Here is a 16,270-nt window from a genome sequence, read left to right on the forward strand (position 1 = left end):
CAGAAAAATCCATCCATCACCAGGAATCCATTTGCTGCTGGGAAAACTCACTGTACCGCTCTGCATGTCAACAAAGAGCTCAACATGGAACATAAGTGGTACCGACGTAACGAGACGTAATAAGTGCTCAGGCGGAATGGATCTCGCTAGCGGCATCTCGGAACGCTCGGTGCACTAAACAGCGCTAATGGAGCAACCGCGCTGCGTTCCCATAAATCACTTTGGCGACAGAAAACAACAAATCAGCTGCATCATTGTCTAGCGAGGGGGGTGTCCCTGTTGACCGACTGACCTGAACCCGGCCGCAGCCTATGGTGGGGTGGGGAAACTGGAATCTCCCGCCTCCAGCAATGGTGCGGGAACGCGGGTTGACGCGAGTTGCGTCACACACTCCACAGTTCCAGAGGGGGGAGGGGGGTGCGGGGGGTGGCATCGCTGATAGTGGTGGAAGGTTTTTTTCGTAAACACAACGATCTAATTCACATCGGGAGACCCAAAACAAAACCCGGGGTTTGACTCCGGGTCAGCCGGTCCCCAAGGGGGGTGGTGTAAGGTGGTGGTGGTTATTGGCTTGCAGAAACGGTCTTGCTCTAGAGCGTCGTAGCGCTGCCAAGCGCTAGGTGAGCACAGCAAATGGAATGTGGTTAAGGCGCTCCCTCTCTCTCCCTTCGCACATCTCGGCCTATTGTACAGCATGGGAAACGGTGCGTCAGTCGCGCAAGAGCCCACCCTCTAGCACGCCTCCTCCCTTCTTCTACACCGCCTGGCTTTTGGCCGAAAATCAGACGAAAACGGTGACCGGAGGCCCTGCTAGGGCGTTCGTGTGTGCGTGTTCTATGCATTGGACTGACGCAATCAGAGGCTGGCCACTACGCACGCTCTCTTCTGCAACAAGAATTCCATCGAGTCGTACCGAGCGGCGTCGCCATCGCGGTTTTTAGCGGCAGTGGATCCTAAACGGAGAGATTCTTTTAAACAAAAGGAAACATTTCAATACAAGCGTAACGGCGCGCACCCACTCATACACACGCACGGTCTGTTCACCGATTGATCAGCTTTCAATCAATTTCCATAGTGCCTCGCACATGCAATTTGTGGCTTTCCTTTTTTTTCCCTGGCGCTACCGTATTTTACCCCACGGAAATTATCAACCGGCCGTTGAACCAGCCGGGGTCTCGCACACAGCTACGACGCTGTTACGTGCAAATTACGAAATTCATGGCAGAGAGTAGACATGGGCAGCAGCAGCAATTACCGCCAGCTAAGGTGAGATGACGTGAATCATTTTCTATGTTTTGAACACTTTGGACGAGCCAGAGAAAAAGAAGAAGAAGAAGAAGAAGAAGAAGAAGAAGAAGAAGAAGAAGAAGAAGAAAAACAAGTCCCCAGAGACCAGAGAGGTACCCTTGCGTGGCTGCCTTTTGTCAGCAGTTGGATGATTATGCATCGACCGATTGCGGTCTCGCCGCTCTCTCGCGCGCTCAACTTGAATGCCGCTGGACAAAAATGGTTACGGCGCGTCCCAAAGGCTTATCGAAGCAGCGCGAATGAGAAAGCCTCATATCAGCTGCAGCTGCGAGCATCAGCGGTAGCCAAAACCCTTTTCCAACGTTAACGCAGGCGCAAATTGGTCCCTTTTTTTTGGAGGGGTGCAGTGATCCTGTGCCAGTGTTGCAGTTGGGCAGCTTTGTAATGTTTATGAAGCAGACGTGACATTACCAGTACCATCACCAAAGCCAATTCCACGTCAAGCTGAACTTTGTTTCGCTGGTGACAAAGCGTATCGGATCAGCATCGTGTAGCAGCATTTCGTCATCATCCTGCCTGTGACCTACAAATATCGTCGCCGGAGTGCTCCGTCGGTTGATATTTACTAGTAAAGCGTCTCTTTTTTTTTCAGCAGCACGGAGCAATCTTTCAGCCATCATGTAGCACCGGAGTATAGCCCTTTGGAAGTCCCCCTTCTCGGGTGCCGCAGCACTTGAGCTGCCCTTGATTGAGGGGGGAAGGGTGCTTTTGTGTCAAATCTACACAGTTCTTGATTCGAAAGAAGAACTGGCGATGGCGTCTTTTCCCGCTACGCTAATCGTGTTGCACTAGCGGGAATTCGTGGTTTGCATTGCACTGCAAACAGGTTCACCATCTTTTCCTCACAAGAATGCACACAGTGACGAGATTGCCGGACACCATGCCCAAGGTTTACCTTGGTCCACAGTACGGCTGCTCTGCCGGTCAGCCGTCGGAAGCCTGCTGCACCATCGCGACCATTGTTTCTTGCTAGTGCCACTCATCGGCCCAGCAGTGTATGTCGGGGACGCATCCGCGACAAGACGCCCTCATTTTACAGTACACGTTGGGAAACGCAGAAAACCGTGACGACATGCTTCGGACTCCGAGAAGTAGATAGAGCGCCCGGGGCTAATCGCACACTCGTTTGCGCTGGCTATGTCAACTTTGAGACGAAATTGCGCCATTGCTCGGTGTGTTGATGGTGTGGAATTACTGCTGCTGCTGCTGCGAGCTGCTGCTTCTGCTGCTACTCATCAAGCCGTAGGTGATTCGACCATTAATTTAAACGAGTCGAGGTTTTACCGTCGTGCACTACAACCAGCGGCTGCGTGTTGTGTCGATCTTCGATGGATTGAATCAGTTCACGACATTGGTAGGCGCTATGCGCGGCGACAAGGCAGAGGCGCAAGGTGAGGCATGAGCACGCACGCGTTCATTTTGTAACGCAAACATTCCACTTTATTCTTTCAAATGAATGGCATACTAAAGTAAAACTTTTGAAGAATATTCAGCTCTATTTTGGAGAAGATTTATCAAAAATTTCATCCACTGCATCACATTCATGAAGGTGCGTCTGCGAAACGGTACTTTTTCCGGTGCCCATCGTAGCTGCGTGATGCGTCAACAGAAAAAAGCACATCGATATTCTATTGAAAGATTATATGATTTCCCTGCTAGTCCCGCTGAGTTTTGTTTGAATTTCCTATTTTTCGATTTTTGGCAGAGTTTTAAAGTTGAACTCACGGTTCTTCTACTTGTTCAGTTTTGCTTCGATTGATCCAAAATATTTACACAATATTCCTGAAAGGATGAGCATTCAGGGGAAAGTGTAAAAAATATGTGTCGCATCAAAGAAATTAAATACCGAGGCCCTCCCTTATGGTATGGATTTGGTAGCTTGATAATGGTGAAAGAAACGGTTTTGGATAATCGTCATAAGCATGTGAAGAAAAATGCAGCAACAATGAGCAAATAATCCAACAACCGTCAGGCCACACGCTTGCCCTACTCTTCACTCTTAACAGACGATCTTAGCAGATGTTTTGTTGAAGTATTCTAAGATCACTAGCTGGCTGTTGCTGACGCACGGCGTGTCGATGGCACACGCAGCCACTAATGAACGCAATGTTCGCGGGATGCCGCGGTTGGTAGCGGGCTAAAGGTTGCGCAACGACAGTTCAATGTCCATACGAGGGAAAGTGAGTTGAACATGACCGATCGTGTTCGAATGCTTCCACATACCGGTTACCGCAAGCGCCAAGGTAGCGTGGCTGCAGATCAAATAGGATGAACCAATGGAATCCGGCACCGCTCACAGTGGCGCACTGAATGAGGGGTAAGGGAAGCTCTGAATTTCTTATAAAAAAAAGACAACAACATCATTTCAATCTTCAGTTCATCACCGCTAGCAGATGGTGTGTTCTGCTGTAGGTAGGAACTAGTTGCACCTTGCACCAAGTTTCACGCCAAAATAATGATAAGTATTTGAGATAGGATTTTTTTTGTGAGCTACTAAAAGCGAATTCTTCGTTTTTTGATATTTCGAAATTTATTGAGCATAGAATTTGCATAAAATTTGGTTTGCGGCTAGGTAAAGAATGATGCAGAAAGCCTTTGCTAACTACGGCAAGTTATATAAAAATGTTTATGAGTGGTTAAAAGATTTCCAGGAAGGTCAGGAACTTGTTTTGAAGACGAAGAATGTCCTAGGCGACCCTCAACGTCAACTGACAAGGCTCACGCTCAACAGTACCACAGTTGTTGTGTACACAACCTGACAAACACTTAGCCCTCGGAGGAGGAGGGTGGTGGGCCCAGTTATTAGCCCCATTCTAACGACCTGCCTAACTGCCTTTCAACTGATCTGAAGCAATCGAGCGGGACACTTACACTGTTACGAACTGTGCCGAACCGGGTTGGCGGCAGATCAGGTCAGATTTCAAATGTAGGTGACGTAGCCCGTAGCTTGTGCCAACTGAGTGTGAGAGCCGTGTGGTGTTGTTTTTCGATTGTTTCCGTACGCCGCTTTGTTGGCATCGATTGTTTTCAAAGTGAACGCCACACGGACGGTCGCCGCGGCAATGTGGCGGCAATCACCCAACGGGCCATGACCATCGGCAGCATCAGGAATTTCAGGCACATTACGGAAGCTGCCTGTGTGGGTGTGAGCAGGAGTATGAGCCAAGGTGCATTGTTCCACACTACCGGTTTTATTCAAATTCTTCGGCAAGCTTCCACCCACGGTATTGCAGTAAGAGAGGGAGGAGAGTGAGTGAGTTGGACATACAGCAAATCAGTCAAATCAAGAGGTGCCAAGGCAAAGTGGCACACTGGCAGAGAGATGCCGAGAATGACTGACCGGTGGTAGCAGCAGCGGCAGCGGCATCAGCTGGGCACCGGATGACGGATATGGTGGAAAGATCAATGCGCTTGGATGCGCTATTTCATCACCATCGTCGACCGAGGATCACCCGAGTGGAACGAGGAACGGTATTGAACGATTCGGACACCATTAGTGTCAAGGTTGTGATAGTGGTCATTGGTGCGAAACAGGTAGCGCCGCCAACTTTGACTCCTTTTTATTTTTCCCTGTTTTTTTTTTCTTTGTTGCCCCGTTATCGTTTGACCAAGAGAAGGGAACGCAACAAGAAGTGCAACAGACCTTGAAAAGATGTCGCTTGAAAGATGTTGAATAACTCTGTCATTTTTCAGTCGATTTTGACAAATAGGACACTTTCTGAAACTTCAATCTATGCCACTTTAGTAATGGATCACTTCACGTTAAAAGAGTGGACTGAAATTGTCACACGTTACATTGAAAAAAAATCGGTCAACAGTGGAAACTGCGATCGTGCAATGGATGGTGCATCCTCGGTCGCCGCATATGACGGCGCTGGGCTTTTTTCCTGTGGTTCTATTTGAAAAATAAGGTTTTTGCCAACAAATCGAAGACTATGAAACAACTTTGGGCAAAATTTTGGAGCTGAAATGGCCAAAATAACTCCCTAAATGTGGTCAGATACAATGGAAAACAGCCCCAAAAAGGGCCGCTTTTTGTATGCCGACTGAAGCCGTTTATTTGATCGATATCATATTTTGAGTAAGGCACAATAAATGGCCTAGAATAATCTAAATAAAACTGGTTTAAACTAAATTTTAAAATCGACTGATTCATCCTGATGGCGCACCCTGTACTCAGCCGCGGAGACCGGTATAACACCGGGGAAAGCATAGCGAGAGGCTAGGAGCTGACGGCAACTCAGCTCAGCGAGCGACTAGAGTGAAGGACACTGTGATCAAATTTATCCTTTCTCTTTATATTTGCAAATAAAGCCTAGCTGGATTTAGAGACCTCTCCACCGGTGATAACAGTAATCGGGGACACTCGCCAAGCACAGACAGCTCTATCAAGGCGGAGTGATCACTGGAAGCTAGTCAACCGTAGATTTTTTTTTTTAGATTTTCCAACCTTTTTCAATTATCTCGAACGAGTTTTGAATTTTGTGCAATGCACTGTAATTTCCGGCTGGGCGAACCGTACACAAATAAATCCTGAAATTCTGGAATAATACGCTTTCTAATTCATAGCTCATTCATAAATTCCAAACAAGACTGCTGACTTTTTTCGAGAGATGCAAAGCAGTCGTTATTGGGACAGACAGCACTTCACTCCTTCATCTTTTTCTTCTTCTTCTTCTTCTTCTTTCGCGCCACGCTGGTTACACGGCGCACAGACCGTCGCTGCATTGGAGGCTAAGAATGTAAACTAAATGACTTCCATAGCCAGTACTTCGTGGCTGGCTGTCCACCGTTGGCGTGTGGCGCTGCTCGACCAGCAACGGACCCACCAAAAAGTTGCTGGACCTGCCCGGGGTCGATCACCTTACACCCCTGAGGTTGTAAAGTTTTATGAGCCCGCGATGACAGAATTCCACCATTCGACGACGGCGACGACGACGCCGTGCCGTGTGTAAAAGGCCTAAAACCAAGGTCTGGTGGGACACAAAAAAACACCACGAAACCACTTCTCCGGCATCGCAGGCACGTCTTGCGGCAGCGCCTTTCCCTATCGTCCGGGTGCCGAATCCGCCGGTCTTTCTTCCTCGAAGACGTGTCTCCGCGGTGGTACGTGAGAGCCGGGCTGGCGCGTGGTTGGTGTGGTCGCTGCGCAGAGTAACAGTACCAGCCTACCAATACTACTGTCTCAACAAAAAAAACAAAAAAAAAGTTCAATCACCTCCGCGTACGCGCACGACAGTGATACATCGATCGAACGCCCAATGCAAGGGTGCCGCCCGCTCGCTCGCTTTCCACTCACTCCAGATAATGTTGCAGTATGTGGTCTTATGCCACGTGGTATGCAGTTACTGCTGCTGCTGCTGCTGTATTGCTTGTGCAGTAATCGTCTCGCGCAATGACGCATTGAATATAGGGATCAAGGAACAGGCAACCACTGACAGTAACCTGATAGTTGCCACTTAAGGGTATCAAACAACTGCAGCCATAACCATCGCAGCTGCACTCGACTGATTGGCGCAATTGATGCGGCCGTAGTGATGGCGCATAAAATCGAAACAACCTTGCCCTGCCGCTCACACTCGCTTGGCAATATATTGGCTTCGGTTCAGCGCGTTGTCATGCGCACTTTTTTTTTCCTGCAACTGCAGCAAATCTCAGTCCATAATGCCCCTTTGTCGTTGTATTTGAAGGTGTTCGATTTGTGAGCGATCAAATTAGCATCTGCCATGCCGTTCGACCGTGCTGGCTCAATTTGCCCGCACTCTACTGCAACCAAGCCAGCAGTACCAGATTTTGTGAAGCTTTTGCAATAATTTTGTGATGCTCGTTTTCGTTTTTCGATAGCTCATTTGCAACGCGTCTCTCGTCAACTCGCTAAAAAAAAACCCCTCTGGTATCGCGAAAAACGGAAAAGCGACCGGCTGGGAATAGCGAAAGGAATCCCGCCGGTAAATCTGCGGTCTGCTGGGCCTGTTGCTGGAACTGGGCCCGTTGGCAGGAATTTTATTGTTGCGGTTCATTTAATTACCTTTTCTGGTGCTGCTGTTTGCAACCCAATCCCTGCCCGTTAACGCCGTACACTCACTTTTAGCAGCATTTTGTATTGCTGCTTTTTTCCCCGTTTGGTTGGTGTGTGTGTTTTTATTTTCTTCTTCTTCTCTTTCTTCAATATTTCTTCCCGTTGTCACACAAGCGAGTGTAGAAAGTGAAGGTTGCTGGCACGAGATACTCGAACCGAGCGAACAAAGTGAACGAACGAACGAACGGCATCCTGTTGAGCAAGCGCACTCGATCGCGGAAGATCCGAATGGAAACGAGTTAACGGTTACTAATGGGAATGAAGGGGGTGGGGGGGGGAGGGGGCCGTCCGCCAATCCGGTAGGTGAAACTTGAGCGCAACGTGCAACCTTGGCAATCCTTGCCCGGCAGGTGTCTCGTCAGGCGGTCAGGAAGGCACAGGGCACATGGGCAGAAGCAGCCGGAGCCACCATGCGAGCCCGCGTATGCAACCCCTTTCTCTTCCTTTTCCCATGTTCGTTCTGTGTTGGTATTGTTTTCAGTGGGAAGTTTCGGTTGTGTAACTCGTGGATGCTGTAACGTTTCGAGTGAACTTCTGCTATCAGCCACCGTCAGGATTACATTCCTCATCAGGATGAAGAAGAGCAGAGTTCCGCCTTGCCCTGCGTTCCCTTTAGCAGAATTCTGATCGACGTGTCATATTACTAGAAATGAACAGTTTGTTTTTGACGATTTTTTGTGCCGTAACCAATCAACTTTATTCTTTCAAATAAACGGCATACTAACCTACAACTTTTGAAGAATATTTGGTATTGTTTTGAGCAACATTCATTGAAAGGTTAATCCATGAAATCAAATGAAAATAGTTTAACACAAACAAGTTGGTTAAACTATTTAACAAGGTGATTTAAATCGGTAACACTTCATGTCAGTAAACCCTGTAGTTTCTTATGTAGTTGTGTGCTTTCGCCCATTGCTACCTATACGATGACGGGAGATGTGCCAAAAACAACGGGGAAAAAAGGGATTCGTCGCTTGCAGTCTTTTGAGTTGCGTCCGTTCTTTAAGGTGCTTTACCGCGCGATTGCCGAGTAGCAAAACTGTTATTATTTCACTGTCGGGTGTTCTGTGACCCTCCTGGGTACGCCTTGCAACATGTTGCCGCGGTTTCTTGTGGGTGGACACAACAACATGCGATCCATCCGTATTGGTGAGTCCAGCAAGGGTGTGGCAGTGGGCGGTTAGAACCACCGTGTTCTCGCAGTTGCCGCCGCCGCCACCATCGGCATGAGAAGCTCTGTTCTTGAAGAATCTCATGCTACAAGCTACAGGGGAGTATATTTTGTAATTCAACAGCACCATGTCCATAGCGCAACGCATCCGGCTCCCCCTTTTCTTTTAGTTATTCATAACTGCCACCATTGTCTTCGTCTGAAGCGTCCGCCTACGAGGCGGACATTGCACGGCCCCCCGGGGCGGCAGGAAACACCAAAAACCTCCTTCGGCACTGACACTGAATCATGCGTTTGACATTTGCTCTTGGACGCGCGGTGCCGCAACCAAGCAGCATGCCAAGAACGTGACGCTGCTATTCGCACCCGGACCCGGACCCCGTCTCTCTGATCCGTATCCGGGTGAGGTAGCCCCCCCCCCCCCTTAAGTAGCTATTACATCACCTGGTATAACTGTTCGAGCGACCAGCGTGCGAGTGAGTGACTATTCGAAAGGTGCGTGCGCCAGACGAAAGGGGAAATGATAAACGATCAAGCAAAGACGCACCAAACGCTACAGGATCACCGGGAAGATGGCGTTCTTCGCCATGCAATAAACAACATCCCGGGCAACTGAATGATCCCGGAACGGGGGCGGCGGGAGAAAGTGACATTTATTACGGCAGCTTTCCATACCACGAATCACCGTCGAAAACACTCCACCAGAAGAGGTGAGTTGGGGATGTTGTGGTATTTTTTTTTGGGCTTTTTTGCCTTCCACAGCAAACGCTCAACACGCACGGACGCTGTCACTTGCACTGGTAGCCTTGGGCTCCGGTATTGCACTCTAGCAAGGTGCATAGTTCAGTATCCGGTTTCCGGGACACGATCCAAGTGACTTACAGCCCATGAACCGCACCGCCCCGTTACGATTTCCATATCCACCAGCTCTAAACGTTTCGATCGCGTTTGTTTGCATTGCGCAATACAAGTTAATAAAATATTCATAACAATGTGTGTTCGTGTGTATGGGATTACACAAATGCTTTTCTCTGGCTTACTCCTTGTTGGGTTGCTTATTATGAAACGAGACAAAAACAGGCCCGATCGATCGATGGAATTGCCTCTGCTGGTTCGATTGTCGAATGACACCGGCCCATCGGCGAACAATAGCGCCGGAATGCCGCCAATGGTTTGTACGACTGTCCTGGTCGCTACGCGGTGACAATAGTGGCGTGCAGTCAGGGCCGTCTTTAGCCCTTTTGGGGACCCTGGGCACACTATGATAACGGGGATCCCCCCCCCCCCCAACCTCTTTTTTTTAATGCCTCCTAGATTGAAGTTGTGAAAATTCATTTATTAACTCAAATTCAATTGAAATCAATTATTTTATTTTATCAAAAATCATTAGTTCATTTTTGATTCGTTTTAATTTTGACAAAGAGCGTTCTCCGCTACCAGTTAGTTACTATCAAACATAGAAAAAACTCGTAGTAGCTCTCTCTACATTGGGAAAAGTGTCTTCAATTCGGTTTTCTTTCATAATGTGATAAATTTGTAAAATAGTGTTGGGTTCTTCACTTTTTTAATTGATACCGTTTTAGATACTCTGCCAAATGAAGACATTCTGCTTCTCATTTAAGTCTGCTTTGCAATTTTTACTGAACTCATCTGGATTTAATACTTTTAAATGACAAAAGAACACAAACATTTGAATAAAGTTTAGATTAACTGCCAGGGTGTCAATTTACGGGATGAATGTTACGTGCTTGCAAGCCAGTGTGCCATTTTGGCGGCATTATCATAACTTTGCCCTCTACAATCTTCAATTGGAATATTATACCAAGCCAAAGATTACAAACTGTTTCAGCTAAATACTCTGCTTATGATTTATGCTTAACAAACTTTCAACAGGATCACGACCTTTAACATATCTTACTAGAAATGTTAATTCGTCTACGTGCGATAAACCTGGCGAACTGTCAACACTGAAGGAAAAATACTTTGATAATTTAATTTCTGTTGTAATTGTTTTAAGGACATGTTTTCCCATAACATCAATAAATTCATGTCAAATATTTGCGAACAAATATGATGTGTTCGCTTTTCCCGGATTCGCATATTTTATTGAATGATCAGCCAAAAAAAGAATCAAACTTGCTAAGAAGCTCCATACAGCCTAAATAATTTTTCAGGAACACTTCTCCAACAGCGTACTTCTTGTTGATGCTGCGATAATAAATCAGAATCTACTCTGCCAACCGCTTTACTACGTGTTAAATATTTCACGGTCGATTCTCTAGGAATCTGGTTGTTTTCGAGGGATATTAGTATTTGTTTAATATGTTTCCAATCGTTAGAGCCATCGTAAGTGGATGTGGCCGGCGGACGGACTAACGTAGAACCACGTAAGTGGAGAGTAGCAGCAGCAGCAGCAGCGCACCAGGGGGAAGAGTTTCGATCGAGCAATGCATCGCGTTGGCGACCGCACTTTCTCTCCCGATCCCCGATGAGCCTTTTGTTGCTGCGCTGCCATAAGCATTTCCTCGTGCATCTCCGCATTCCCTTCGACGCGTAGGCGTGTTGGCGGGCGGGGGAGAAGTGTGAAGTGGCCATGGTGGGGTAGCATAACGCATGTGGCCATGGCTTCCAGGCAAGGGAAAGAAAACTATAGCCCGATATGTAAACCCGGTCGAGGCACGTAACCTCTGCCTGCGCCCGTGGATGCATCCGCTAAAGCCACACGCACGCGAATGCATGGCGTGTCGCCGCGAGGCGCGGAAATGGATTACGGTTGTCGGTTTTGTGTTGTCTTGTTTTTTTTTCTTTCTTTCTTTCTTTCTTTCTTTTCCTTCTTAGTTTTGTTTCTTCACTTTTCCCACTCCCCGGCGAAGGTAGGAAATGGAGACGGGGGAAAAGAAGGGAAAAATATGACGAGATAACTGAGGGAATGACGCAATGCGCCCGGGGTGTTTAGAATGGCAGTTGGTACACTTACCGGAAGCATGGTTACGCTTTGGTTTGATTACTTTCCCAGCGTGAACTCCAGTGATTGTTCCAGTGGCGAGGAGTATCCCAGTTGCTGTTCCAGCAGCCCACCCCGGCACTCCGGTTTGCGATGGGGTTGCTTCGATTTTTTTATTGTTGTTGTTGTTGTCGCTTTGTTGATCGGGCGCGTGCGATCAGGGGGGGGGCCTCAGTTATCAGTTTACCCTCTGGTTGCCAGGCAATCGGTAGCTCGGCCTGGACACTGGAATAAAGAGAGGAGAAAATATCTTTAGCCACCGTCATCACTACAGAAACTACAAACGAACGCACAAAACCAAAAAAAACACGGCATTTCTCGGCACGATGCGATAAAAAGAGATTGGGTTTTCGTCAATGATTCGCCCTTCGGTGAGCAGGTTGTCATCGTGTGCGAAACTGAACCGATCCACCTTTCAAACAGAGAAGGAAAGGCAATACCCTACACCCTCCCTACCCGGTACCCCCGGAACAACACAAACACAAACAACAACAGTGTCATTACTACTCGATTACAATTTCAGTTCCAAGCCTTGGTAAACTAGTAACTAGGCAACTGGTAGCTAGGCAATTGAAAGGCTGTATCGTGTACCAGAATGGAATGTGGGCTCGAACTGGCTCGAGCTCGCGCGAGTGGTTTAACATGTTCCGATACTAGTGATTCCTGTGTGCATGTGTGTGTGTGGTGTGTATGTGTCTGGTAATGGCGGCTGATCGCCTGATCGAGCCTTTACGGATGGCTGGCCGGTGAAGTATGTCAAACCGGCTTCGTCGCTTATGCCGAAGCGAGACGACGGAGTTTTTTTTTACATCCATTTCCACCTTATACGCATATGTTTAGCGGTTTTTTTTTGTTTTTTGCCTGTTTCACCGAAATCTCTGAACGTTCACGTTCTGGACCAATCGAAGCACACAACGGGCGATAGAGTGTACTCTCAAAAGTAGAATAAATGCACAAAATTCCACACAACACTACCTGGGGAATGGCGACGGACGGGAACAGTGCCCAAAGCGAGGTTCGTCGCTTTGCTCCGAAGCAGGCAAGTCTTTCGATCCGTTTGCCACGTTAAGGTGGCGACTGCGGTATTTTCGGGCCAAAGTAAGGCCCATTTTTGACGATTTTTTGTGACGTAACTATTCAACTTTATTTTTCCAGTTAATGGCATGATAATCTACAACTTTTCAAGAATATTCAAGAACAAGAGGTATTGTTTTGACCAATATTCATTGAAAATTTAATCCATGGCATCAAATTTTGGTAGGCGTGTCGTCGCAAAAGTTCTTTTTACGGTGCCCATCGTAGCGACATGACGGGTCATCAGAAATATACAAATTGATATTCGTTAGAAAGATTATAAGTTTATCTAGGTAGCTCCGGAGAGTTTTTGTTGATATTCCTATTTTTCGATTTTTGGCAGATTTTTGAAGTTGAAAAAGTGAGGCTTTTTGCGATTCTGCCAAAAAAAACCAGCTTTAAAGAATTATTGTAAAAAAAGTATCAACAATGTTCATAAAATCTCGACGGAACTACCTGGCAAAAAGTGTGCAGATTATGTGTTAAAAATTTCAAATCAATCAGACAAGTAGTTTTTACGGTACGATGGGCACCGACTTTGGGAAACGCTTTTCAAAGTAGCGTGCTGCATGGATCCTTGTATGAAAGGCGATTTTTCAAAAATCCATAACTTTGTCAGTTTTGCTTCTATTGATCCTCAACGTTTACACAATATTCTTGAAAGGATCAGCATTCAGGGAAAAATGTTTAAAAACAACAACTAAATACCGACGCCTCCACTTAATTGTAGTTATTTTTAAAAACAAGCTTCATTTTTTTCTTATATCAAAACCACACGATAGCAACATTAGTTCAACTTCGTTTTGTCAGTTGTTCAACGGAAAGTTGCTGCTCGTGGCCATGCACCTTTATAGCCACCGAAACAAGCTGTAGCTGTCTTCGTCGTTTGGCCACTTCCCGTTTGAAAACGTTCTTCAAATGCTTGTTGCTTGCTAAGTTATTCCAATGCCATTAAGATAATGAAAACTTTGATTGTTCCACCGCACGGCACGGCGTTTGTGACCCTGAGCGCCGGTGCGCTGGAATGGTGACCTTTGGTGGCATTTTCGAAACAAAAGAATTCGAAGAAGAGCAGAGAGCCGGCAGTGCCTTCGATGGGTCATCCACGGCATCCATTTCCGCCCACCCACCGGCACCCCTGTGTGCGTAGTGCTGATTGGCGAATCAGTTTTGAAGGTCCCTGGTTTAATCTGGAGAGGAAGGGGTATTTTGTTGTCGAGTGTCAAATGAACACAACTTCCCTTTGCTTTGCTGCCCCCCCCCCCTTTATTTTTTTTCTTTGGGGTGTTTTGTGTGCATGTGTGTGAGGAAGATGTGTAAAGCAGCGTGCACAACAGTAATTAGGCAGACGCCAGCCTGTCGTAACACGGCGGTTTTTGGGATGCAGGAAAGCGGAAAAAAACTGTGCTAGCCCACCCGAGCACGCCACGCAAAACTACGAGATCGGAGCGCGCGTGGGCCCTTAATGAGAAATGAGTGTTTTCAGTGGGCCCCCGGTGAAAACACGGTGCAATCAAACGCCTCACAAGGAAGTAGTGCAGTGCAGTGCAGCGGCGGGTAGACAGGAAGTAGTGCATGTTGCTGCTGCTCCCAATCCGCGTTCGTTGCAATGCATTTTGCGCCTGTTTTTCCTACGCCAACAGCGGACGGAAGCAGAGCACCTGGTGTGGCCGTTGGTTTGTTTGCTTTCGCCTGCGAAACAAGTGGAACCGCTTTCTGATCTGCCGCTCCCGTGGCTCACATTTGCGGCCGAGCGTTTGTTCCGCTTTTTCCTTGTTTCGCGGTCGCCGGAAAGCCGGCGATGTAGCGTGCATCTCGATGCGTCGATGCACGAGATCGCTCGAATGGCTTTGGTTTTTTTGTTTCGCACATTTTGTTTTGACAATTTCCATTTGCTGCAAATACTAACATTCCGTATAGAAATTTTCCAACGTGGCGGCCACCAAGGGGTGGTGGACGAAATGCCGAAGCTGAAAAGGAGCTGTCTCCACAGACCTACCCCTCCACCCCCCCCCCCCCCCTTCCCCTCAAGGCAGGCCACACTGCCGCGAATGTTGCTGCTCCAAGGTCACCGGGAACCAATCATTTCGTTTCTCCGCGACGGTAACTTGAACCCCGACATGTTTACCCTGGTGGAGTGTACGCGTGTGAGTGTGTGTGCTGCAACCTGTTGCTGCGAAGCGGCCACGTTCGATCTCATCGATTTGTTCGCTCGGCATCCAAAGTGCTGCCAAGTTTCACAACGTTCCCCCTCCACCACCACCTCCTAAAATACTGTTCGCCTCGCATACCAACCAACTGGCAACCCGGGGCGGCTCTGCAGTCTGCGTCCAAAAACTGCCATCTCGATTGGCAGCCATTCGTTTGAAAGTCCAGTCCAGGGCGGGCTAGTTGCACGAAACGAAGCAAAACGAAAGCTTGCCCTGGTGTGGCGTACAAACGGGCAAAATTCCAGCTACCCCCAGGGAAGGGGGGGGGGGGGGGGGGGCGCTGGGAACAGGAGATCCTGGAGCCAAGCGGCCACTGGTACGCGCTCTGCATACGATACGCGTGGATTGCGTGGAGATAAGGAGTGACTGTTCCGCTTCCGTTCGCCATTTCAATTTCACCGACGAGGGCTCGGGGAAATGAGGGAGGATCGAGCGAGCTATTCGGCGAGGAAAATTCGTGGCGACGAGGTCACCAAACTGTAGCTGCAGGCGCTTATGCTACTTCGGGCTGACTGGCTTTCTGGCTGGCTGGCGGGAACAAAACCGGGCCCAGCAACTGGTCTGCAGGCAGGCACACACGCGGCACACGGCCGATAAACCGCCTGTGCACTCTTCTAGGACGACTTTAAGGTGCAACTTTCTGGCGCGCAACGACGAGGCAGCGACACGTCAGCAAACAGCTTCGTTGCTCACTCTCTCTCTCTCTCTCTCTCTCTCTCTCTCTCTCTCTCTCTCTCTCTCTCTCTCTCTCTCTCTCTCTCTCTCTCTCTCTCTCTCTCTCTCTCTCTCTCTGTCGAGGCAGGCACCACATCGCAAGGAAGGAAGAAGCTGCCGACGAATTGGCTCTCTGCAGGTATCAGTGCCCCCCCTCCCCTCCCCGCAGGCGGCCAGCACACCGCCAGCAGCGGTCTGACATTTAACAGGTCGCCTGCAAAGGGCGCCGAGCGTGAGCGAGAAAAAAAGGAATGTTCTCGCGTGAGCTACGGCTTGCTCCTGGTTAGTGCTGGTTAGTAGACCAGTCCATTCATTAATTCATCGAGCCTGAGCGAGGTTAATCGGCGTCAGTGATGTGTGTGGAGTGCCCCCCGCCCCGGGGGGCAAAGCGAAAACTTTCGATTTCAGTTCACACACATCGGTCGCTCCATCAGATGCGCTCCATTGCTAGTATTTGTGGCCCCTTTTTGGTTTACATTTACTAAGCGCATGGAACAGTGAACATTTGGCCGCATAACAACAGGACACAGCTCAGGCTAGCAATAAGCTAGACACATGGTAAAGTGTGTCATTTTGTAGGTATTTTATCTCGCTATCCAGTAAAAAAGAGCGAGTAAATTATTGGGCCACGTTGCGTATGAATTTACGCACTTTTGGTTTTATGCTACACATAATGTTCGTGCACAGTCGGAGGAAGAAGTCTCATTCAG

At 48.1% G+C, this 16,270-nt stretch overlaps 1 protein-coding gene across 4 annotated transcripts in view; it reads right to left on the bottom strand.

Annotated features, from left to right (window-relative positions):
* The window catches only part of LOC126579955 (mucin-5AC), a 44,336-nt gene that overhangs the window by 26,491 nt on the left and 1,575 nt on the right, over positions 1–16,270 (bottom strand). For all 4 annotated transcript variants that reach the window (XM_050243744.1, XM_050243743.1, XM_050243746.1 and 1 more), the window contains exon 2: positions 11,536–11,787. In XM_050243744.1, coding sequence (XP_050099701.1) covers positions 11,536–11,544 — 9 coding nt within the window. In that variant the 5' untranslated portion in view covers positions 11,545–11,787. The remainder of the gene's footprint in view (positions 1–11,535; positions 11,788–16,270) is intronic.

Source organism: Anopheles aquasalis, chromosome Y, assembly GCF_943734665.1.
Source record: "Anopheles aquasalis chromosome Y, idAnoAquaMG_Q_19, whole genome shotgun sequence".
NCBI classification, from domain to species: domain Eukaryota; kingdom Metazoa; phylum Arthropoda; class Insecta; order Diptera; family Culicidae; genus Anopheles; species Anopheles aquasalis.